This window comes from Thamnophis sirtalis, unplaced genomic scaffold, assembly GCF_051295495.1.
Source record: "Thamnophis sirtalis isolate CommonGarterSnake01/CBP01778 unplaced genomic scaffold, rThaSir2_p1.2 scaffold_7, whole genome shotgun sequence".
NCBI classification, from domain to species: domain Eukaryota; kingdom Metazoa; phylum Chordata; class Lepidosauria; order Squamata; family Natricidae; genus Thamnophis; species Thamnophis sirtalis.
In genome coordinates this window covers 585,004-610,890 of record NW_028261387.1, presented here as the reverse complement: position 1 = coordinate 610,890, position 25,887 = coordinate 585,004, and the positions used below count along the sequence as shown (strand labels likewise).

The 25,887-nt window shown below is 38.0% G+C and overlaps 1 protein-coding gene across 1 annotated transcript in view; it reads right to left on the bottom strand.

Moving 5' to 3' along the window:
- Nucleotides 1–1,366: 1,366 nt before the first annotated feature.
- Nucleotides 1,367–25,887, bottom strand: part of CRB1 (crumbs cell polarity complex component 1) — a 113,999-nt gene continuing 89,478 nt past the window's right edge. The window contains exons 8-10 of the mRNA XM_087720743.1: nt 25,171–25,299; nt 20,808–20,934; nt 1,367–2,100 (exon numbers count right to left, since the gene is read on the bottom strand). Of these exons, the coding sequence (XP_087576869.1) occupies nt 1,885–2,100; nt 20,808–20,934; nt 25,171–25,299 (472 nt within the window). The 3' untranslated portion in view covers nt 1,367–1,884. The remainder of the gene's footprint in view (nt 2,101–20,807; nt 20,935–25,170; nt 25,300–25,887) is intronic.

The window sequence follows — 25,887 nt, the reverse complement described above, 5'->3', positions numbered from 1 at the left end:
GGTTAGATAGGGTGACTTAGCAGTCAATTAATATTAATTGAGCCGAGGTGGTGCAGTGGTTAGAGTGCAGTACTGCAGGCCACTTCAGCTGACTGCTATCTGCAGTTCACCAGTTCAAATCCCACCAGGCTCAGGGTTGACTCAGCCTTCCATCCTTCCGAGGTGGGTGAAATGAGGACCCAGATTGTTTTGGGGGTGATATGCTGACTCTGTAAACTGCTTAGAGAGGGCTGAAAGCTCTATGAAGCGGTATATAAGTCTAACTGTTATTGCTATTGCTATTGCTATTGCTAATAACAGCCACTGCCCCAGCCCGAGCCACCCCCATCTCTGGTACCCATCGAAACCCATTTCTGCATCAGACCTAGAAGTGTTTTGTTTTTTTTGTTCAACTACCGTGTTTCCCTAAAAATAAGACATGGTCTTATTTTCTTTTGACTCCCGAAATAAGCGCTTGGCCTTATTTTCAGGGAGGTCTTATTATTTTTCAGGTGGAGGAGGTGGCGAGTGTGGTCACCTCATGGCTGCTGCTGAGTTGCAATATTTTCGGGGAGGGCTTATTTTAGAGCATGCGCTCAAAAGCCTGATTGGGCTTATTATCTGGGGAGGTCTTGTTTTCAGGGAAACAGGGGGGGGTTACTTTGACTTTTTACAACAATAAAAAGAATTGGCCCAGGACCAAAAGGGATAAAGGGGGGATTTTGATGGGACCCAAATAATGTCGGTCTTGTTTCTGTTTGATAATATCAGATGAATTGCTGAAACATGGAATCTGCAAGGGCACAAATTATTTCCTAATAAAATCCGAAAAAACAACTACAATGAAGTAAACTCCTACTGTTTCCCATGGATTTAAATGATGTAATAAATTAATCAAAATTCCCCACTGGAATTTATTATTTTTTTAAATTTTATTTAATTTTTTTTTTTTAAAAAAAGGCAAGAGCATGTTCTTGATGAATAAAGCCTTGCTTAATTTCGTAGACAAAAAATAAATTGCTTGAACATCTCTGCGTCTTACATGCACAGCCATGCACTACACACACACACAGACACCTGCATGCTGCCTTGCACTCTTAGTTCTTACGTTAGCCAATTAAATGCATCTCTCTGCTCAGTTTGAAAATGCTGGTAGCAGCATATGGTTCTGCATCTGTGCTCTAAGTCTACAAGTCTTTAAGATGACAAAAACACTCCAAAGAGAAGAATGGTTTCAAAGTTTTATTTTGCTGCAAGAAGAGCTTCCCCCCCCCCCCATCATGTTGATTTAATTCCTATTTAAAGAATTTAAGTTGATGTACTGCAGAGAAAGACCTCTACTTCTAAAGGCTCTACATAGAAGTGAGTGAAGGACAAAGGGTCTACATGGAGCATTGTGTGACAACGTTCTTCTGCAGCGATGGTCAGAAGGGAAAGAGAGCCAAAGAAGGGGCTTTCAGTCAGGTCTGAAATGCAGGCACTTGACACAGATCCCAGGCATCATTACAGTCTGAAGTTGAATGCAGTCTATATATAATGTTCAACGCAATGAATAACAGTTTCCATAAAATGAGATGTGGCATCCAGCCACATTTATCACGAATGTTTTCCAGAATGAAGTCTTGCATGCCTGCAAGATTTCCTGTGCAAGCAAGGACAGAGGGATAGTTTGCCTTTCTAAAAATGTCCTCTTCCTTCCACGCGCCCTGAATGTGCCAAAGGCTACGACCACCAGAAAGTCAAAGATGAAAAGTCTCATGTAATCTTGAAGCCTCCTGGGATGAATAATCACGGTTTCTGAGTTTAATGACGAAAATCCTCGTGGTCTTATAGGCTTCTACGGTGGTATCCAAAACAATCTTTCTGTTCAATGTTGTTGGTTGAGAAGATCGTTATTAATTTCAGTTAGATGAGTCTTTCCAAGGGAGGAGGTTGCTCCACGCTCCACATTTCAACTCGGGATCCCTCCTTCTCTTGGCGACTGGGGCTGTAAGTCCCCTGGGTGGCACGTTTATTGGCAGCTATGACGGAAATTATGACTACCAGAAGGAAGATCAGTAAGAGGACCAGGGTCATTGAGCCAATGGTGGCGAATATATTGAAAGACAGATCAGCTGTCAGCTGGAAGAATGGAAAGAAGGAACAATATGATGCCACTGAAGCAGAAAAATAATAAACACAACTTTATCATGGGAATAACCGGCTTGCCCTCGTGAGTACATTTCAAGGTATTTCTCCCCATAGGGAGAAAATCTAGCTGGTTATCTTTGTACAAACAGCGAACTCTCCATATAGGAACAAATTTAGGAATAACAGATCCAGATTAAAATTTGTCTAATTTCCTGACAAATTTAGCTGCTGCTTGTTTATTTCATCATGTTATTTAATTTTTCATCATAGGGTTGACTCCCCATTTTTTAATACTTCAGAGCTACTATGGTAAAAAGTTATATCAATAGTATCTTTACCACAGGATGAATGGAGGTTCAAGTGCCAAGTTGCTTGCAAATCACTACAGAGATACAATAAACAGCAGGACATTCACATACATTCTTCAGTCATCTTGTATCAAAGATGCAAGAATTAACCACCCCAACTAAGTCAATGAAATGTTAAAATTATGATGCTTGTAAAATTTCTGTTTAATCATTTCATTTGTATTACTTTTTACTTTTTTCCTCTATTTGTGTATCTTTCCTCTCTTTAAAAATAAAAAGGCTTAATGAAAGTATTTTTTAAAAAGTCAGCATCAACTTTATTAATCAATCAGTCAATAAATCAGTAAACAAAGATTCAAAGGTTACTCCAGAAGAACCTTTATAAATGCAGGAGTTTCTCCACTTCATTTTATTAGCACAGCTAAGCCCACATACAATTCTTTCAATAATAAATGACACCCTGTTGTTTCCTAGTGTTTATTTTTCTTTCTTCATAAAGTCAACAGCATGCAAGAATAATTAATTTATTATATGAATCTTTTTTTAAACTTAACAACACTGCCCTGAAGTTAAATTAAACCTTTGCAAAGAAACCAGCCACTGGTTATGAGTTGCAACCTATGTCAAATATGTAAACAAATTATGGTTTCCATAATGATATTGTGATTATGTAAGATTTATGTTAAAATTATTGTTGTAATTATTAAATAATGCTGATGATCTTTAAATGATCGCAATGTATATTTTACTATGCCTCTTAGAATAGCAATGATTCAAGCAGCATAGAAGTTTTCATAATACAAATGAATAAAATATAAACAATGCTAAATATTAGTATGGGGAAAGTTGTATTATATTCAAAAATACAATATTTTATGCAGTGTCAGGAAATGTTCATGGCATCACCACTGGCATCAAATATTTTCCAGGCGACATTAATTAGTTGTTGAGGGACACTTGAATTTGAAGAGCTATGAAAGATATTAAGATATTTTCCCTCTCTGTATCAAGAAGCACAAATGTAACTAGAGGTCGCATGGGAAAACAGACGTGCTGGACAGCATCACCCTGGGAGAATTTTGATTGTCAATTCTGATTTTGTTTTGGTGCTTTTGATTTGGAATACTAGTGACAATTGAATTGTCAAAAACAGATGCTTGGGGCATAACTCCCAAAATATTTCAAAACAAAAGAACCCAGGAGGGCCTTAAAAAAAAGTTAACCAGACCAAAGCTTTCAAAAGCCACTTCCTGAAGATTAAGAAATCAAATTTGACTATATCTGCAGAGTAGGATTTCTGACATTGACTCTTAAATTTTGCTTTGAGCAAAATTGTTTGGGCTCAGCATCTGTAGGAAAGAAAGTAGTTTTATTTTCCCATGACAACAGAATCACAGGATCACATGACAGATACCAAATAAATTGTTGATAGTGGATCCAGGTAAAATTGGCTCAATGAATCTCTTTAAGGATCTAGTAGTCTAATTATCTTAATTCTCTTTTGTCTGTCTGTGCATTAAATGGATGTGGAATATCCAAACATAGGAATACATATAAATGACCCCCCCCCCCAAAAAAAAGTGCCACGCTTTGAACTGCCACATCAGCAATGGACGATCCTGAATAGGTTTTGCATCTCCCTGTATGAACTGGCCACAGAATCCTCGTCTCAGTGTGATTGCGGAGTCCCAAATCAAACAGTCTATCACATCATGACCGGCTGAGGTTCCGCATCTGATTGGCTTAATATAAATGATGCTTCAATGATAGGATCACAGCACATTGATATTTGAACATAGATCTTTTTGACATTTATGCTGCATTGTGCTTTATTAATCTAGATGACATGTATATTTATATTGCTGGTCCATGAATGATATACCATATGCTAAATTAGATAGATGATAGATAGATAGATAGATAGATAGATAGATAGATAGATAGATAGATAGATAGATAGATGGATGATATCAAGAGATACTCGAAAGGATAATTCAGCCAGCATGTTGAGATTCACCCTATAAGTGAGTTGGAGACCACATTTTGAACTTCTAAGGCATAAATGGGAATTCTTTTGAAAGAAGTGAAGAAGTCTAATGTGATGGAAACATACAAAGCTGCTTTAACCCCACCTGACAGGCCTTCTAATTCTCTATTTACTCCGATTGATAGCAGATATCTTGGGTCCCTGGAAAAGCTTCCCCATCACCTGCTACACTATATCTATGAAGGATGGCGGAGTGTTGAAGCTGTGAGATTCTGTACCCAGCTTAGTGAATTTACTTAAGGAATCCTAAACTCTTTTTCACATACCCCCCCCCCCAAAAAATACAGTTTCTTCATTTCTATAAGGGATGAGGTCCAAACTTCCACCCCACCTTATTATGAATGTCTCAGAAAAATTTGTGTGTTTTCCTTAATTATTTATAAAACACACACACATTAGTCAACAATAATGGCTAATTTATACCACATATCAGTCCCCGCTCCCCTGTAATCACTTTATTTTTCTTATTCATTCTCATAGCTTTTAGTCTTCCAAATTCCATTTTCATTACTTTTGGATGATCTTGATAAATCTAACAAGATACAAAAGCCAAATAAATCAAGTCTGATGGGATTCTTTCCTATACTCTTACCAGAAGTGGCCATGCATTTGTGCAGAGGTGTGCATGGGGAAATAATGCATGGTGGTCCCTAAACTCTTCATTATTTTTACATGATTGAGTGAAAGGTGTGTGTGTGTCTGTCTGTCTGTCTTAGCATGGAAATCCCCCTGCCATCTCAGCCCAAAGAATGGCCTTGAAGGACAGGATGAAGAGTTGCTGCCCAGGTAATAGAAAGATAATCCAAGCTTGAACCCATTCCATGGAACTAATGTTGAGTAGACATCTTCTCTAGTTCACACTTAAATAAAGTGAGAGAAAGATGACTCACATCTTCACTTGCAAGATTTTGTTGCTATGGCTGTTACAATAATACCAGTCCTGCATCGCCTGTGTGACTTTGGTTTCCTAGTGTGGTCTACCTTATAAGATTGTCACTTCCCATTTATTTGTGCATTTATCTAAACAATCTCTATAGAGAAAGTCTCTCTAGAGAGCTTGCCAGGGAGGGCAAACAATTTCTAGGTAGGCTTTCTCCTCCAGGACACACACTCAGCTACCACACATGCAGTGGCAAAATCCTGTATTACTGCAATGCCCACAACAACAAAAATAGTTGTCATCTTGCACCAATTATTTGAACACATCTCTAACACTTTCTGGACCATTGGATTTACTCCCATACTTATCGGCTTTTCACCCACGTAAACCAGGGAGTGACCCGAACAGTTTGAGAACATGCGTGTCCACTTATCCACTTTCAACGTCAATACTTTTAAATATATATTTTAATGTCAATAAAGAAAGTAATATATTCTGGGACTTGAAAGATACCAAAAAATGGTGTTTAGGTACATGTTGGTGGTATATGTAAATTGCCTGTATATTTATAATCCTTTTCTAAGAAGAGCCATTTCTTATTTATGTTACTTTTCTCACCACTTTAAATTTTAAGGTATTTTAGCTTGGCTCCTTAATTGCAGGCTTTGCTTTGTTTTAAAGTCAGATTTAAAATCCCTTTCATCCTTGTTAGAGGATTTAATCTGCCTTTTAAATGTTTGGAAATTTTTAGCAGTTTCTTTGAGGCAGCTGTTTAGAAAAATAATATTAGCTCTAGATCAAATTTGTTTCTATAGCATACACTTCATCTCTCTCACCCTTTCTCTATGACGATGTGGTAAAGGAGCATTTTGACATTATTCCAGACCTCAGGAATAAATGGTTAGAATATGTGCACAAGCAACAGGTTCCACACATTTAGTGGATGACCATAGTCTGTACTCAAGTATAATTATTCAAGCATATATTTCAGTATAATGGCATATATGGGAAAGACCTTGGGAGATGGAGTGAACAGGTGTTGTCTAAGGACTAGTCAAATAAGAGACAGCATAGCCTGCACCTGTATGATGGGCAGAGGAAGAAGCTCAGAACGGACCTTCTCCAAGTTCTTGGGATGCAAAGCCGATAGTGGAAGAATTGTACTTTCAGACTTGTAGGATTGATAGCCTTACAAGGTGCATCAGATGGGAAACATGGTATTTTCTACTTTATTGTAAAGCTACTGCAGTTCGAAAACATGTAAAAATGCAAGTAGAAAAATAGGGACCACTTTTGGTGGGAAGGCAACAGTGTTCGGTGCACCTTTGGTGTTTAGTCATGCCGGCCACATGACCATGGAGTCTTCGGACAGTGCTGGCTCTTTGGCTTTGAAGTGGAGATGAGCACCGCCCCCTGGAGTTGGGAACGACTAGCACATATGTGTGAGGGAATCTTTACTTTTACTTTACTGTTAACAGAATCTTGCAAGTTTGAAAGTATAATTCTCTTGCTGTCACTTTTGCAGTCTGAGAGAATTTAGGGAGGATTGCCTTCTGAACCCCTTGCTCTCTCCACTATGCAGCTGTGGAACATGCCATCTCTTACAGGACAGTTCCTTGGGCAGCATCTCTTTCTCATGCCACTACATTTAGGAACAAAATAAAACGATTATCAGAGGAACTCTCTGGAATGTTAGGCACAAGGACAAAATATTTCTTCATCCTATCCTGCCCTATCCGTATTCCAAGTCTTTTTGGATCAAGCCTGGACTCATCTGTGTTTGGGAATTGAGAACTCTTTCCTGCCTTCATCAACAAGGCGGTGCCTCCTTTTTTTTTTGCATTTCTTGAGCAAGCCTTGACCCTCATTTGATTAACTGGGAATATGTGGGTTGAATGTTAAGCAGGGAGAACCCCACATTTTCACCTCAAACAAAATAAGAAATGAATTTAAGGGCTTTGCCTCAGGCAAAACATCAGAGGAATTTGGAGGGAAGCCGAAAGAGCTCTGAAATAAAAGCTACGGGGACTTAGGGATCCTTTTCAAAAATTAAAAATAAAATAAAGAATGACTGAAGAAATCTGAAGCGAACTTGCAGATTCCTGCTCAGATAAGGCATGTGAGATTTTTCAAAAGAAACAAAAGGGAGATTTGCTCATTTAAAACTCCTTAGGTAGCATGTGTCTATTCATACTTAGAACCAAAACTCATTCAGTATTTTGATAATTTGCTCTTTCTTAGTTGAAGGTTATAGTGATTTGACTCTTTGGAGAATAAATAACAATTGATACAATATTATAAATTATTTTGCCATCATTTCCCAACCTCATTTGTATGAACTCTTTTTTTCCACTCACAGATATAACTTTGAATTTAAAAACTGATAAAATTAACTATAGTTAATTTCCCACTAAATGGGAAGTTCAGAGGGTGATCTGAGACCAAGGCTCTCTAAACTTGACAACTTTGTGACTTGTGGGTATCCAACTCCCAGAATTCCTCAGCTAGTCGTGCTGGTTGGGTAATTCTGGGAGTTGAAGTCCACAAATCTTAAAGTTACAAAATTTGGATCTAGATATTAGCTCCTCAGGTTTGTTGTGAGAATGAAATGGTGGGGGGTGTTGTGATAATCGGGAGGGGGGGGGGGATTATGTGACCAGTGGTGCAGTAGAGTGGTTTTACGACTGTGGGCTCAGATGGACTTCTAATGGATGTTGTGAAATATCATCAATGCTTTCCTTAAGGGCCATCTACCCTATTCCATTGTCTTGTCCCAATGCTGCCGCTGAAAGGAAAATAAAGCTTTTGGCTCAGAGGGAGCCAGAAAGGGCCTCTTCAACTGGAGATGTTAATTGCCCAAATGCAGCAAATGCATCTCCCTTTCATAATCTTTAAATTAAACCTGGCAATTGTTGGAGGATGAGAGATGAGGATAAGCCTGTTAAGACTTTATTTAATTATTAAAATTTAATGTAATTTTAACCCCTCCCTCCAACAAACCTTTGGCCAAACCACCTTTTGACTTTGTTCAAAAGGTGGTATGATCCTTGCTTTGCAATAAGGCTTCCTAAACTATTCCTATGGCTCCCTTTTGATTTTTTTAAAGAAGATATCCCATCCTCCCCGTCTGGATGCCCATTCAATCTGTCCATCTATTTGCATAATGGATAAAAGTAAACATATTATCCAGATGCTCCTCCTCCCATCAGCTCACCTAGTCCCAGTCTTCTTAAACCTCATGTCCGCCAATTTCCCCAGCTCACGTCTGCTAATTTTCACAGTGTCTTCCCATTTTCTGTTAATCTGCCCACCATCACCTATCTTCCCTCTATGTTACATTTTCATTTGCAAACACGATATGTTTTAATGCAGAATATTTTTCTAAAACTTTCACAGATTTGTGATATTTATTAATATTTCATGATTCCCCCCCCCCGTCCTTAGGGAAGATGGAATATAAATGCAATATATAAATTATTCTATATTAAAACTAGAATAACCATTCACTGTATGAATGTCACAACTAAAATTGTGCTTTAGAATATGCCAACTGAGAGTGTAGCTGAAGCACTATTGCAGTTTGCACTATGAAGTAGGAGGTAGCAAGTTCAAATGCCACCAAAACAAAGGATTTGGGTTCCTTATTGATTTTACTGGTTTTGGTTTTAAATTATAGGATGGTAGTAAAGTCATTTTTTTCTCTTCTTTAACTCTCATACACCAATATCAGGGGAAGAAGATTAATAGTACTGATTTATTTTATAGGTAGGTCTAATTAAAAAACAAGTGCTGTTTGAAAGCGCCATTGCAAGGTATTACTCATTTCTCAAACTACAATAAATGTTTTGAAATTGTGTTATTGGTCGCTAGATCATGTTAATCTTAATAGCAAGTCAAAACTTTTATGTATGTTTGTGTGAATGGTAGTTTCTTAGCAATTACTATTGGAAGTACCAATGGGGCAAAAACACTAGAAGAGACACTGATAATGCTTTATTGTCTTATTCTACTGCATCCTTGCCAGAAGAACTGAAAGCAGAGTTTGAAGACTGACTTCTAGGTAAAGGCATTTTTTTTACAAATCACTTTGATTGTTGTGCTGGAATAAATCAGAGAAAACAAGTTTATGTATTGGAATTATTTTTTCCTGTATTTTTTCATTGATAGTGTTTTTAAATGTTTGGATATGTGCATCTATGTGTGTCCCACTCTTAGTTTGACAGTTTTAATAGACAGTTAAAAAGGGAACAGGGCCAGGCTGTTAACAAGGAATCCTTTTCAGCAGTGAAGCTCTCAAGTTCCATTCTCGATGTTCAGAAATATTGTGATTTGCACCTTCTCACTAATGAAAAGGTGGATTTTGGTTGTTGAGTTAAATGAATGAATGTCCTACGTAAATTTGCACTGGTATTTTCTGGCTTTCGTTTCATAAAAGTTGACAACATCTTTTAAAATCATCTAAGCATTGTGCTACCTTAGCGGTAATGAGGACAGGTTTTAGATTGCTTTAGGGATGAATGGGAAATGACCTATGAAAAGTGTTTAATGGTTGTGATTTGGTGCACTGTTAGTCTTTCTTTTAGCTACTGGGAGTATCATTTAAGTAAGTTGGCAAAATTATCAAATTTAAGCCAATGGAATGGAGAATGGAATGTTTGGGACCATTTTTTTCTTTCACACACATACTTTGTACAATTGTAAAAATTGGTATGCCTTTCTTTATGACGATATTAAACAAATGTTTAATTTATTTAACCAACATATATATTAGCCTGGTGCCAAGATTCCATTGTATTGTCGTATTATCCTCTTTCTTTTTCCCCTACTATATATCAATTCAACAATTAATGAATTGGGGAAATTACTTCTGTGTAATACCACATGAAACAATGAACTTGTCCTTGTCTCATAGAAAGTCATTCCATTCATAAATATTAACTGTGAAAATCTCCACTCTGTAATTCCTGGATTGGAAAACTATATTTCAACCATTGCATCCAAGGAAGTAAGAGTACAAAAATACAAGGCTGGACAAGGAACGCCCAAGATTAAGATTATTTTCTTTCATATAGCGTTTAAAAAACCATATAGAAATTTACAAAATTAACGACATTAGCATTCACATTTTTTTGAATAGGTACTTCAAGCTTTTTTCTCTCCATGCCATTTAATCAGCATGTAATATTGCAAACTTCATCAACATCTGCCTATCTTTTTGAACAATCAATGGATGTGCAAATACCTTCAGTTTCAGGATATTTCGTCGGTAATCATGTCTGTGGCATAGATTTGCTGAACATATTTCAGAGAAAACTGTCCTAACCAGTTGGTGCCAGGATTCAGCAAATAACATTGAACACGTCTCTACTGCTATCGTGAATCTCTGATTAGCAAAATACTTAAAAGATTTCATGCTGTCACAGCTGGATATCAAGTCAACTGCTCGTGTATACTGTACGTAGCTGCAACACTTACAGCGCCATCATTTTCTGTTTCCAACTAAATGTAGCAGAAGGCATTGGTCTTGTGTCTAACATATGACTCCCTGCTATCTCATTGTTTATTGTCATATAAATAGTTAGCGAGCTTTTGTGAACATTATTGCTGTGAATAATTTCTTTTTAAAAAGCTGATATGACGTGAAAGATGGGGCAACAGAACCATCTGAGCTTCTCCACTAATTATCTGGCATGCTGGTCTGAACACCCTGTCTCTTCCATATGCAAACAATTAGTAAAGGGGAGAAGAATGGTCAAGTAACAAATCCTTTGAGATGTTAGGAACTGTGTTTATATTAATTCTAATTATTCCATAATGCGGGAGGGCACTGATGTTATTAAAGGTGTCATAGGTTAATTAAAATTAAAAGAGGCTTAATTCACTTATTCTACACGGTTTCACGCCAATACACAATAGCCTAGACTAGAACCCACTATTGACCATGGGGACGTTCTTGAGAAGGCTGCAGAAAAGGAGGAATAGACATGTGACCTCTGAAGTGGGATTGCTCACCTCTTTCAAAATATGAGGTTCTTGCATGAACGGTTGTATCACTGTTGTACTATTCCCAGTTCTTTGGAAAAGCAATGTCAAATGTTACATGTTTTCCAATTCCTTATTTCTGGGTAGGTCTTTTTCACATGAACCTGTCTTGGTGATGTTTATGAAATAGAATTGTGACTCCAGTGTTTTGGTGTGGCATAGTAATTAAGGCATCAGGCTAGAACCTGGGACACTGTGAGTTTTAATCCTGCCTTAGGCTGGGTGACCTCTGGGAAGTCTCTGTATCTCAGCCGAGGAAGGAGGCAACAACAAACTGTTTCTGCAAAACCTGGCTAAGTAAAGTGCAGTTCAGGCAGAGTCTCTAGGAGTCCATGCAACGAAAGGGTGGGGGGGAGGAGAGGAGGGGAGGGGAGGGAAAGAGTGTTGTGACTAGGGATGTCAATTCAACTTGTTACAGATTTCTCCTAAAGTGGATTCGTAAGATCCCTCAGAATGGATTCAGTGAGTGGCATGGAGAGCAACACGGAAACATCTACTAATATGTTCTCTCTTTCTGGTCCAAAATCACAATGGGAAGAAAAGTTGCTTCTAAGAAGTGCACGCAAGGGAACGTTTACTTAAAAATAGCTGCATTAGGAAAAAGTATTTAACAAAGGACAGCTCTCCCCTCCAAATATACTTATCTTACTCTGTGACAAAAATAATAAACAAAAATGGATGCCATGGTTTTATGATTTAAAATAAAAAAAAACATTAAAATTCCTGTTACTTTCCACTCTTTCCACTCCATACTATCCATAATCTTTGGAATTTTTTTGCATTTATTATATTTAAATTTAAATGTTCAAACTTCTGCATGCATAGTATTTTAAATGTAGAACAAATGCATCTAAATTTAATATGCTGCCATTTACAACTGTAATGAAGGTGGCACTAAAATATCCATTCTTTACAGACAATAGGGGACTTCTGGATCTTTAAAAAAATCACTTTTGTAGAATCCCACCTACTTGTCTGAAATTTAATAGCTTTTATCACATAGGAATATGTCTTAATGTATAATTTATTTCTATATTTAAAAAAATAACATTTGCTTAAAAACTTTATTAAAGCACTAATTATCTGCACTAATTTCTTTTAACATTAGGTTTAAAAAATTCAGGAATCTATTAGCATTTTTTTTCTAACAATACATTTTATTAAAAGACATAAGTTTGCATGATCTGCAGCTTACTCCATCAGAGTTGGCAGGAGTGCTTCTAAATTTCAGCTAGTTCTAGCAGCTAAAATGACTTTAATAGAGGTAGAAATAAAGACCAATTTATAAGGGAAACTTTGCTGCCATACTAAATAAAATAAAATTGAAAGTTTGCCATAATAATTCATTTAGAGCATCTAGATCTCTACCTTAATCTGTCCTTAAAACACACCAACCTGAACAACCAACCTAAGATACAGTCAAATACACCTTGGTTCACATCAAAATATTTGATTAGCTCACGTCCATGAAAGACCCCAAATATCTTCTTCCTCTCTAGGAGAGAATTTTAAGCACAATTAACTATTTTCAAACATAAGAATTTAATTCCTTTGCATGCTGCTGATATATCTGAGGGCAATAGGCAGTTCAAAAATGTGATAATAAGTAAATAAATAAAATATCACACACCATATATGAAAAATGGCTATGGTTCCCCTTTTTAGTTCTAATCTGAGATCAAGTTCATGGCATGGCATGGCATGGCATAGCATAGAATAGGTTTTATTGGCCAAGCGCGACTAGACTCCACAAGGAATGTGTCCCCAGTGCAGAAGCTCTCAGTGAGCATGCAAAGAACAAAGTAATAATAATCAGAACAACAAATGATAATAATCAGAATAGTGATGCTAATAGAGTAGGCAGTGCAACAGATGCGAAGGGTAAAAGTAATAGAGCTACACTACCTAGGTTTTATTACAGACTCTAGAGAAATGCATACACTGTAGCCCCGATCCCCATTACTCCCATTTGAATATTGTTTATAATGTCAATAAGGCTCGGGAGTTTCCCACGGGTTCTCCTGGTGCCAGAAGTTCTTATTCCACTGGGAAGGTGGTGTGAAGTGGTGGGATGCGGTGGGGAAAAGAACGAGAGGAAACCCAAGGGAGAAGATTATTTCACCTAAAATATGCCGAGGAAGTTGAAATGATCTATTCCCATCTATGCATCTCATTATCTGTAATTGCCTCCTAGCCAATGGAGCTGGGCTTCTTTTTAACTAGCGGTGTGTTTTCATTTTTCGGCTGCTCGACAGAAGCAAGGGGAGGCGTCACAGGCACTTTGTGCTTCCTTTTAATCTCTCCTTTTTCATTTTGTGTTTGTTTTGCTTTTCAAAGAAAGTGAACAACCGGTTTGACAGAAGTACAAACGACACCACGGAGACACTAGCCATACAAATTAAATACGATGGTTAACAAAATAATAAAACAAAACATCATTTACTACACCGATATCCTCCCACAGATTTTGCTTGTTGTAATATTTAACATAGCACTGGTTCTTAGTGCTTGCGAGTCTGTTGCAAACAGAAAGTGTTTTGAACTAAGTTTGTAGAAAAAAGGAGATGCCATTTTGAGGAACCTTTATTATTATTATTATTTTTAAAAAGGGGAAACAAGAAGAACCACGGTTGAACGGTTCTTGCAGGAGGACCCAACAATCTGAAACCATGATTTCTTAGCATTAGTGAGTTTATAAAATTTTATTAAACCTGATTAGGGAAGTCACCAATTCCCAGAATTCCTTCTTAGAACATTTTGTGTCATTTTTATATAGTGTTGTCTCCAGGTTATATTTAGCCTGCTATCACCACAGACGAGTGCCACTGCTCATCTCTTGGACGTCTCTTTCCAGGCAACTCCTCCGGGAATAGGGTGGCATACAAGTATAATAAATACCAATACAATACCCAGAAGAAGCAAACAAGGTGAGTGGCCAACATTTAGAAAGACAGACAGAGAGACAGACAGACATGGATGCATAGTTAATGAATGCAACGCAGCATCTGTTATGCTTTTAACACGATCAAGTACAGCCCACCAATGCATCTGTTGTAGCTATGGGGGAATCATTTCGCTTTAGCATCTGCACTTATAGCAGGAGGATATGCCACAAACATAGAAATGAAGGGCTGCATTTGCATGAAAATCCAAAAAGCCATTTCAGGTTTCTTCTTTTTTTTATTTTTTAAGGGGGAGGACTAGTATTGCATAACACCTTGGCAGCTGTGGATATTTTAAAATATAAAAAATGTTTGGTTATTTATACCTATACAATTGTGTAGCGATTGAAAATCTGAAGGTTGGAGGAAGATGTAAACGTAACTCAGTAATAAATGAACCTATCTTCTAAATTAGGAGCTTTTACGAGTGGAAAAAGGTGGTCCTGATTATCGATGTATCAGTGAAAGAGTTTGGTAAATTTTGGGAGGGGGGGTATGTGCTTTTGTTCATCTGTGCTATATTCAGATATCTGTATAGATTTGCAGTACTTGGGAACCAAATAATGCTGGTGAACAAACAGCAACAATAAAAAGACAGAAATGATCACTTCTGATAATTAGAAGTGGATCACACAGGTAGTTCTCATTAGTGACCACCATTTGGACTGGCAATTTGGTCATTAAGTAAAGTGGTCACTAAGTGAAAACATGACTGATCTATCTAGATTAGATTTCAGCATACATTAATATCAAATATGCTAGAGAAAAGAACCATCTTCTATTTTCAGGGGTTAATTCACTACCTACAGTTTTCGTTCTGGGCTCAGATTCTGGCAGGAGTTTAATTGCCTGACTTTCTAAAGATACTGGTTTTTCCTAAAAAAAAAAACAGCTTGGGAAGAAGTCTCAGATGCCACCTAAGACAGAAATATTAAAGATGTGAACCAAGCAGCTACACTTCTAATGAACTTTGCGTGTAGGTAGATCTCCAGAAGTTGAATGATTGATTGATGGATTTAAATGATGTATGGCCACCCATCTCATAATTCTGACTGTGTTCTGGCATGCAAGGATAAAAACACGATCCACAGCATACGAGCCAAAGATAAAACAGTCTTAACAATCACATCAATAGCAGCAGAACTCACGCAACCTTCTGACTCAAATGCCTGGGAAATAGCCAGGTCTTAAGCATCTTACGAAAGGTTAACAGGGTGAGGGCCACCTGGATCTTCAAGGAGATGCTGTTCCCTCCCAATGGAATCTGCCACAGAGAAGGGATAAGGCTGGGGGCCCAGCAGATGTGACCCAGAACATGCATACTCTGGAGAAATTGATGGGTAAAAATCATGATCAACAGGTGATCCCACAAGTAACTGTTCCCTGACCCTTACAGGATTTTTTAGATAATAACTAGCACCTTTGACAGAACTCTGCTGGAAGCCAATTTTATTTATGTAGTTGTTTACTTATATCCTGTCTTTATTATTTTTACAAATAACTCAATGGGGTGAATATATCTAACACACTTCCTCCTACTATTCCCCCCCCCCAACCACAACCCTGTGAGGTGAGTTGGGATGAGAGAGAGTGATTGGCCATTGTCATCCAGCTGGCTTTCATGGCTAAGGTAGGACTTGGACTCATGGACTTGAACAGGGGTGGGCTTCAAAAATTTCAGCAAGGGGTTCTCTGCCCGGTTGCTGGGTGAGCGTGGACATGGTGGGCATGGCCTAGTTGGCCTCCTGCACCACGAGTGGGGAGCCATTTTCACCTTCCCCAGGCTCCAGAGGCCTTCTGGGGGAGACCAGAAAAGGGCCCGTTTCCGGGCCGGCAGGGGCCAACCAGGGGTGGTGGGATTTGGAAGTTCTTTGAACCGGCGATAACTACAGGTTCTCCCGAACTTGGGTGAACCTGTAGCAGCCCATCCCTGGACTTGAACTCACGGACTCTTGCTTTCTAGCCTGGTGCCACTAGATCAAACTGGCTCCAAGACAACTTGCAAAGCTGTGGTATTAGATTATCATTAAACTCCTTTTGAGAAGCAACCTCTTCTTTCAAAGGTTATATAAATGGAAAAAATAGATTAGTGCAGCATGAAGTAGAAATCCACTTCAAAAGAAGTTCTTTTATAATGAAGGAAAATAAACACTACTTCACTATTTGTAACTACCTGAATAATTCCATAAAAGAGATCCTTTCAATTATTGTTCTATGAAAAATGAAGGAACAAGAACTAGGTCTCCATTATAATCTGGACACTGTGTGAAAATAACCCTAATATAAAGCAACCACAAGTATTTGTAATTACAGTTTAATGCTTCTCACAGCCTTAGTTCTTAGTCTCATCAGGCCACCGAATCTAACAGTGGTTGTCTCACCAAGTGAAAGTAACTCTGTGACCTTATTAGGTTCAAAGGCTAAGCACAGGCTAAGTAGACCTGGTTAGTATTTGGAGGGAGAAAGCACAAGGTTATGGGTTTTAGAAGTAGAAAAAACATTCTGAAAGAAGATACTTCTGCATTGCATGAATGTGTCTGTGACGTCATCTGGAGTCAAACTTCATTCAAGGTAGCCTTTGCATTACCGGTCAGTAGTTCAAATCTGAAGTGCTGCCCGAGAGTACAATAAACAAATAAGAAATATATTTATACCAAGGCCATCATTTCTATTGGTGAATATACTACTCATTTGGGAGTTGATTTAAAATCCCTCAAATTCACATTATATTGGCGAGCCAAAGGCCAAAGCGCATTTTCCTTATTCTTTCTTATTTTAATAGGATTACTATTAATTTGTTTTGCTTTCATAAAATGAGCAGATATAAGATCACAAATGAAAGATGGATATGCGAGATGAAGGCAAAAGATTTGCCAACGGAAGGAAAGGTTGTTATTCAGGGTTTGACACCTTTTTCGTCAGTACGATAATTAGTCAAGAATAACCGCATAGAAACAACTATGCAAATATGGAATAAATTATTTATGAAGTTGAAGCGGTAGGCATTTATTATTGTAATTTTAGTGCCATTAGGATGTATACGTCTAACTACCAATTGCAATTAATGAATACATTAAGGCCCCTCCAATAGGCAAAAGTCCCAGTCTCATATTCTGCAAAGGGGAATTTTTTTCAGTTTTGAATTCATCGTTACTAATATTTGCCATGCTTATTCGTGGTTTCAACATTATTAGGAGAAGTGTAACTCTGTCATATATGGCTGTCATTTTTTTTAAAAGAATGCACCAATACTAACCCTGGAGATACAGTCCTACCCAGGTCTGGATTTGGTTATTGCATACTAGGAAAAGGTAACTCTGAAGGGGAGCCTGTAGGCTTTGAATCTGGACCCCGGGGGCTGCATTTTCAGAGCAGAGAAACAGCACAGGGTTCATGCCTTGATTATTTAGATAGCTCCAGTTAAGGACTGTTAGATTCTACTGTTTATTCTCCTCTAATGGCTGACAGTTAGTAAGAAAGTTGCTGATTCAGAAAAGTAATGGGTCGGAACCAGAGAGAGAATTTTAAATGTAAACAAACAAATTTCATGCAGTACAAACAAACACAAACACACACACAGAGAGAGAGAGAGAGAGAGAGGGAGGGAGGGAGGGAGAGAGAGGGGGGGATGTGTATGTGTGTATATATTTCAGTTGACATTTGGTAAAATCAAAATAGCAGGCACCAAATGTATTCTGAAATTGGAAAAGAAGGCTTTCTGTCCTGAGGGAGGGTTGATCCTCCCAGCTTTAGTCTTTAGTGAAAGACGCTTCTCTCGAGAGATGTTTAAGTAATCACACACCTCGGGGCTCAGGTATAATACAGTTTGGAAACAGCCTTGCTTCAGCTTTCAAAGGAGCGGCATGGATCTTAAGTGTGCCTAAACCTTTATAAATCATGACATCCTCAAAGACAATGAGAATAGCACAGAGAGACGCAAATGAGAAAGAGAGAGTCAGCATGACGAAAGCAGAAGGTTTATTATTTGCACAAAGACAGAGATGCTAATGCAGGCAGAATGTGGTAAAAGAATACAGATGTACAATGAATTTGGAGGGTGGATTTAATAATCAAGGTGTTAGGAGGCGTCATTTCCACGATTGGAGGAGTTAATGGACTTAGCGGCATGTATATATGGAATAAGTGTTTTTTTTAAAATATGTTTTATGCTTTTAGCTGAAACCCCCCCAGAGTTACTCTGAGAATGAGATGATATCTAAATTTTATGAACAAAGATGAAGGAATGGCTGTTGATTATTTTAATGACACATTTTAAATACAGATTTGCACCCTAGTATCTCATCCCACAATTTCAAAATACACTTTGAGGAGGGGATGTATACATGCCTTGTATATTCTGCAGAATAACCTCATGGGACAAATTTTTCATTTTCATTTTTATATTGTAGAAGATCTCTTTGACAGCAACCATTCTTACAAATTCTGTAGTTTCCCCATATTCCAAACCTATAACATAATTTATTATTGCAACATCATTTGTGTTGCTTAGATATTTTCTATTTTTGGGGGGGGTGGGGGGTTGGCAAGATACTCAAAAAAATTATGTACAGCAATCAGAACTGTCTACCATAATGTAATATTAGCAAAGCATCTTTCTTCTATCTTACTCAACTCAGTGCTACAGGCATTTTCAATATGAAACAAAGAAAAAGTATTTATTCAGACTATTCTGTGCCGGAATAAAAGTCCTTTTTAAAATATAGGTAGCCATACATTATTTTTTGCTTTGGAGCACAGTTAATGAACTGAATATGAAATTCATTCATTCTGCATTCATCCCATGTCATTATCAATCCACTTTCCACTTAAGATGGTAATGCTAGATACCATCCGCCCGTTCATGGAGATGAAAGGATACCAAGAGTTTTGATAGAAAAATAAGGGCTGCAGCTCAATACAAGCCATGGTGGTGCAATGCTTAGAATACTGCTAACTCACGGCTCACTCCAGGAGTTTGATTCTGAATGGCTCAGAAGGTTGACTCAGCCTTCCATCCTTCTGAGGTCAGCAAAATGAGGACCCAGACAGTTGGGGGCAATATGCTGACTCCGTAAACCACGTAGAGAGGGCTGTAAAGCACTATGAAGCAGTATATAAGTCTAAGTGCTATTGCTACAAGCCCAAATGTGGGTCTACCTACTAAAGATGGTGAAGCAGCAGTAAAGGAACTGGGTGGGACAGGCTAGTATTAAATCTTAGCAAGACAAAGTAACTTTATTCATAAATCAACTGAACCTAGAGTGACTTCATTGTTAGGACAATTTGGAACAGCACTTTTCTGAAGTGAGTGCTTTAAGTTCGTAGGAGCACCCAAGTATATCATTGATTTCATTATGATTGGAGTTCAGTGTGTAATTTAAAATGTAATTGCGGAATGTATTAATCTGATCGTTACATTTGAATCAATCTGTAAAAATAATTATGATTTTAGCTGCAACTAAACTAAACTATCTACTCTCAATGACATCCCTCTAATAAATGTCTGGACTGCAGGAAGCTGGAGTGGTTTTAAGAATCCTGAAACAAAAGGGTTACGGTTAAAAATGCCTGTGTACAATATATCTAATGTCATACAAAGGCATCCATTCAGATGTTGCATGCATGCACACACATGTGCACAAATTAAGACACTTAAGATCAGTGATAACATTTTGAAAGTCAGAAATACTTGGTGATTTCAAAGTATTGGAAGAAAATGACCATTTCTTTTTAAAAAAAGGAAGGGAATAAATTGCCTCGATGCTCAAGCTGCAAAATGTAAAGGAAACCAAAGTGAAACTAAATTGGATTTAATGTAAGTACACTGAAATCAAAATTAATTTCAAACTGATAACATGATTAATCTCTATTCCTGACACACTTTTCCCTTTCTATCATATTAAAATTACAACTTAGCAGCAACATTAGGAAGCGCTCCAGAAAAATAGGGGGGCGCTCTATATATAACTCTGAGCCTGTAGGCTGCATCCCCTGTTTTAAAGTCAAAGATGTTTGTTTTTGCATCTTACAATATCAAAGGAGGAGATTGGATAAAAACCAGACTGCTGAACAAATCCAAACTAGAAGACATTATTATCAGCAAGTGAAAATGGAGATCTGTTTTTGGAACCTTTCCCTGACTTGTCCATCACTTTAAAAGTATCAAGTATCACATATCTGCCTCTGTGTTTCCCATTGCAATAACAACTCCAAATCATCGCAATGACGGACTTTACATCTACCTGAAATATTGCAAAACATGGTTAGAGGTTTTAGATTTGTTGTTAGTTTTACTTTCACTTTGGCCAAGATATCTTCTGCTGTGTTTTGATGGCTTTCAAATAACCCTTTCACTGGTAATCATCTGGTTCACCCCATTCTATGGCTGGGTCATCATCCATGCGGAGAACGAGGTAAGAAAGTAGCTGAAAGAAATTCTGCCACAAGAAGAGAGAGATAAAAAAGGAGATGTCGCTTACATCTACTTCACAGCGAATGCCACCATAATTCACATCACAGAAACAGTAAAATTTGTTGATCTGGTTCTGGCAGACGCCCCCATTGAGGCATGGATTAGAGTTGCATTCATTGATCTCCACTTCACATCTGCAAAGCAAACATTAGATTAGTATGTAGACCAGCTGTCCGAAAAGGAAGCCTAGGGAAATAAATTCGGCTTTCTCTTCTCAAGGGCTCTGAAATGGTTTAAGCCTCCTTTCCTCAACCTGATTCTTCCAGATTTACAGGGCTTCACTTCCTGTTATCTCAAGTCATCAAGGTCTATGCTGGGTATTAAGAGAATCTAAGTATAAAACATCCACTGACGTGCAGTCAGGGGAGGCAGAGCCTCATCACTGTCATCATGAAAAGAAAAGAAAATGTAAAAGGAAAAAGGTAAGAGCTGAGGTCAGGCTGAGCTAATTGCTGCCAGAGTCACCGTGTGGATGACTCTGCTTAGTGCTTAACTGTTTAAAAAAGCCTCTAAAAAGCGCCCTCTACAGGAGGAGGTGGGAGAACCACGTGCCTCATTTAGTCTGACTTTATGATCACTCGAGCAGAGTTAAGTAAGGGTTAAAAGCCGAAAAATTCCTTATGTAGACGAGGCACGTGGTTCTCTTGCCTCCCCCTGTAGAGGGCGCTTTTTAAAGAGGCTTTTTTAAACAGTTAAGCAGAGTCGTCCATTGGGGACTCTGGCAGCAGCTACCCCAGCCTGACCTCAGCAGCTCTTGCCTTTTTCCTTTTACATTTTTACATATTTTCATCATGGCAGGCAAGAGCAGAGTTGAAATCCTCTGTGAAACAGCTGGAAAAGGCATGTGGGTCGGAGGGAGGGGGAGGAATTCAAAATTAATGTAATTTGTAAGTAATTGTATTATTGTAAGTAATTTGTGTTTGTGTGTGTTTTACCAGCCTCTGCTGGGAGCTGGCACTTTTTTAATGTCAGATATAGTGGCAGGGCTTTTGGCCACCCCGGCGTTATGTCTGACATAGAGGTGGGACGCCTCTATGTCGGACATAGCAGCAGGGCGGCTTTTGCCTGCTTTCAAGAAAGAAAAAAGTGCCAGCCCACCAGCAGAGGCGGGTAAAAGACCCACCTCTGCTGGCGGGCTCCCCAGCGCTATGTCTGACATAGCAGGATGGCTTTTGCCCGCTTTCAAGAAAGCGCTTTCTTGAAACCAGGGAGCCCACGCAGGAAACCGGGGAGCCCACGCGGGGAGCGTGCTATGTCCGACATAGAGGCAGGACTCCTCTGTGTCAGACATAGTGCAGGGCAACTTTTGCCCACTTTCTTTCTTTTTGCCTCACCAGCCATAAACCTCACCGCGCGTCACTGAAAACATCTCCCTGCAGAAAGTGAGTTAACAACATTGACCTTCTTTGGAGGTCAAGATTAATAGTTTCCATAGATGAGACTAATGCTTTCCTTTTTAAAAGCTGCATTTCAATGAAAGGAAACCGGAACGGGACCAGAGAAGGAGAAAGCAGGGAAAAAAATCAGAAAAGAGAAAGAGATATTAATAATAAAAACCAATAGATTTTTCTGCGTTGCTGGATGTTGGGTCGATTGCAGATTTGGGAATGCTGAAGATGCCAGTGATATGAAGAAATATTTGAAGTGAATTAGATATATTGTTCAATGTAAATTCATATGAATACTCTGCTGTTTGGAAAAAAAAGCAATAGCAACTATAATTAGAAAGTTGGGATATCTGTTAGTTTATGCTCTTTGAACACACAGAAAACAGATGAAATCTAGTAAGTATTGATAATGCTGTAGCCAATTTTGTAATGTCAGATATATACATATATGTATATGTATTTGTATTTGTGTATAGGAAGTGTCTGAAGTGTTGTAACAAGAGTTCCAAGATGGCAAACACTTTGAGAACTTTAAACATAACTGTGAAAATATTTCAAACAGAAATCAAGGCTTAATTCATTTATCTATAGCAAACTAGAAGAAGAATTTTAAAAAATCAATCTGATCTAAAAAAAGATTTCAGGCCACATGACATGAAAAAAGTTCTGGGCAGTTTACAATATTTAAAATAAACATTTCAGAATTGGTTCGGAATATACGTTCAGGTAGAAAAATCCTAAAACTTGCAGGAACCCTTATTATATGTCAAGAATCTAGGAAGTGATACACAATGTCATTTATTCATTACTGAAAAGCTAAAACTTTTTGCAAACTAATAAGGTTAAAAATATAATGATTTTAATTTCTTTAATTGTAGTAATTAGGTTTCTAGATCAGCAGAACATGCATTTTCTTCTTGTTATAAAGAGAATGAAAAAAAAATGTACCCTTGCTTTTTGAATATTCTTAATTCATCCTTAAATCTACATGAGCTGGTATTTAATGTTTTCTTTGGGTATTTGGGCCATATCATGGCTGTGAGTGCCAAATTCTGCCTGCGTTGATAGCCAGAAATATTTCGTATCATTCATATTTCACATTAAACAATACATGCAGTTTCACTTGCATCTTTGTTAAAAGTGATTCAGCTGTGAACAGGGGAGTGAGGCTGTAAAACATACTTTTATTGTTCTCCTATAAGGTTTTTTCAGGTGAAAAAATTGGTTACATTAGCCTTCCCCAATCTAGGTTGTTCTCTTTATATTTGTGGATTCCAACCACCAGAATTCTTAGTTACATCAAAAGTTTGAGAGTTGAGTCCTTATAACTGGAGAGAACTAAGGTGGGTAGTATTTACAGGATGAACTCCAGAGATTGCAGATTATTCTGAAACTAGCAATGTGGGATTTGAGGAACATTGTTCATTCTGTAAATGGAGTGCGCAGGGAGCTAAAAGTCCATGGAACCATAAGGTAAAGAAAATCGTGATTTGCGCTATATGTAGGGTTTATCTACATGTGCAGAGAAACCATGTAGTATGGCTTTCTGGAGATGATCACAGTATCTTCCAAAGTTTTTGAAGTTATATGGCATTTTGTAACTGACATACTCTCATTCATGAACTAAGTTCCTTCGTGCCAATAATTTTATTTTGCTTTTTTAAAAATGACCCCACCTTATACAAAATAGCTTGTTAATGTGAACCCTTCATGTTGGAGTGAGTCCTTCCAAACACATTTGTATGGGTTCTGTTTTATTTTTTCACTGCTTCTGCAATTGAATGAATAGCAGGGTGATGATACATTATTGTAGTAAACCAACCTAATATTTCTGCCAAGCCCAGCATTGGCTGAATTAGATTGTAATACACAGGTCTGCGACTAAAAAGCTGTTTGATTATTTTCATCTAATTTCCATGTATTTTGGTGTGCTGAAAACAAATAAAATATTGAAAAAACTCCTAGACGTCATGATTTGCCACAACATGCAAAATTGTCTTCAAATTTATCAATTTTTAAAAACATTTTGGTATATTTTTATATTATGGGTTTTTAACCAAATTTAAAGTCCAAACTACTATTAATTAATTCACATAAGTGCATTTAAGATATAAAATGCCAAAAAAACCTTTCTCCAAGAGATGGAGAATGCTTCAAATACTTGATCACCAAGTTTCCATGCCTGTCGGAGGCAAAATTGAAGGAAGGTGTGTTCGTCGGACCAGACATTAGAAGGCTTATAGTTGATCAAGAGCTTGTCACTATCATGATGGATCCTCAAAAAGAAGGGTGGATTGCATTTAAAGAAGTCGTACAGAAATTTTTAGGCAACAACAAAGATCCTCACTACAAAAAGATCATCGGAAGAATGCTGAAAGCCTTTCAAGCTTTAGGTTGCCTGATGAGTTTGAAGGTGCATTTCCCCCAGTCCCACCTTGACTACTTTCCCGAACATTTGGGAGCTGTGAGTGAGGAACAAGGTGAATGATTCCACCAAGACATTAAAGGGATGGAAAGGAGATACCAGGGGAAATGGAGCATTACAATGATGGCAGACTACTGTTGGATGCTTCAGAGAAACATTCCAGATGCTACTCACAAGCGTAAATGCACCAGGAGGATCCTCACAAGGAAGAAGAATCGAGTTTAGTGTGTGTAGGTGAGCTCATTTCACTTCACAAGGATTTTCATGAAAATATTGTAATAAAACTTTAATTTTATGTCTATTTCCATTTATTTTGAGGTATTGCCTTATTTAACGTAGTTACCTAAATTGTCAGGAAACGTGATGTCCTATGACAGAATGGAGGTCGTTTTCGGATTCAGCGCACCAAAAAACATAAAGATTACATGGAATAACTGAAACAGTTCTCGAAAAAAATTTTTTTTGCAGACCTAATAGTTAATCCATGGCATTGTGCCGTTGCGTGAAAAATTATACATTCATTCTCAAATCAGATATGACACATCAAAGGGTCTTACTGTAACCCTGCAAAGCCTGCGAGGCACACGCACGCTAAGCGCCCTTCAAACTCAGTGCAGTTGCCGTAATTGTAGCAGGTGATATTTCTCTTCTCATTCCCACACAGTGTTGAAGGCAATCGTATGCGCCTATAGTGGGGGGGAAACACACGTCTGTAATAATGTCCCAACATTCATTCAAAGCATTTCTATTTTTAATATATTAAAACCCTGATATGAAATCTACTGACTCTTCTCTTGGGTTCATGCAAGACTAAGTAGAGGTGATTACTTCCAAGTAATCAGATAACAAATATATAAATAAGAGACTTCTTGGGGTCTTTTTCTAGAATGGGAGACAGAATGGGACAACTTGCCAGAGACAACTTGCTATGGTCAACTCTCCATGGCCAACTCATCATGACCAACTTCCTATGGTACAACTCACTGGGTGACAATTTAACAATTTTATTTATTTAATTAAAGTAGAGCCAAGGTGGCGCAGTGGTTAGGGTGCAGTACTGCAGGCCACTTCAGCTGACTGTTATCTGCAGTTCAGCGGTTCTAATCTCACTGGCTGAAGGTTGACTCAGCCTTCCATCCTTCCGAGGTGGGTGAAATGAGGACCCAGACTGTGGGGGTGATATGCCGACTCTGTAAACCACTTAGAGAGGGCTGAAAGCCCTATGAAGTGGTATATAAGTCTAACTGCTATTGCTAAAGTAAATAACATATTTT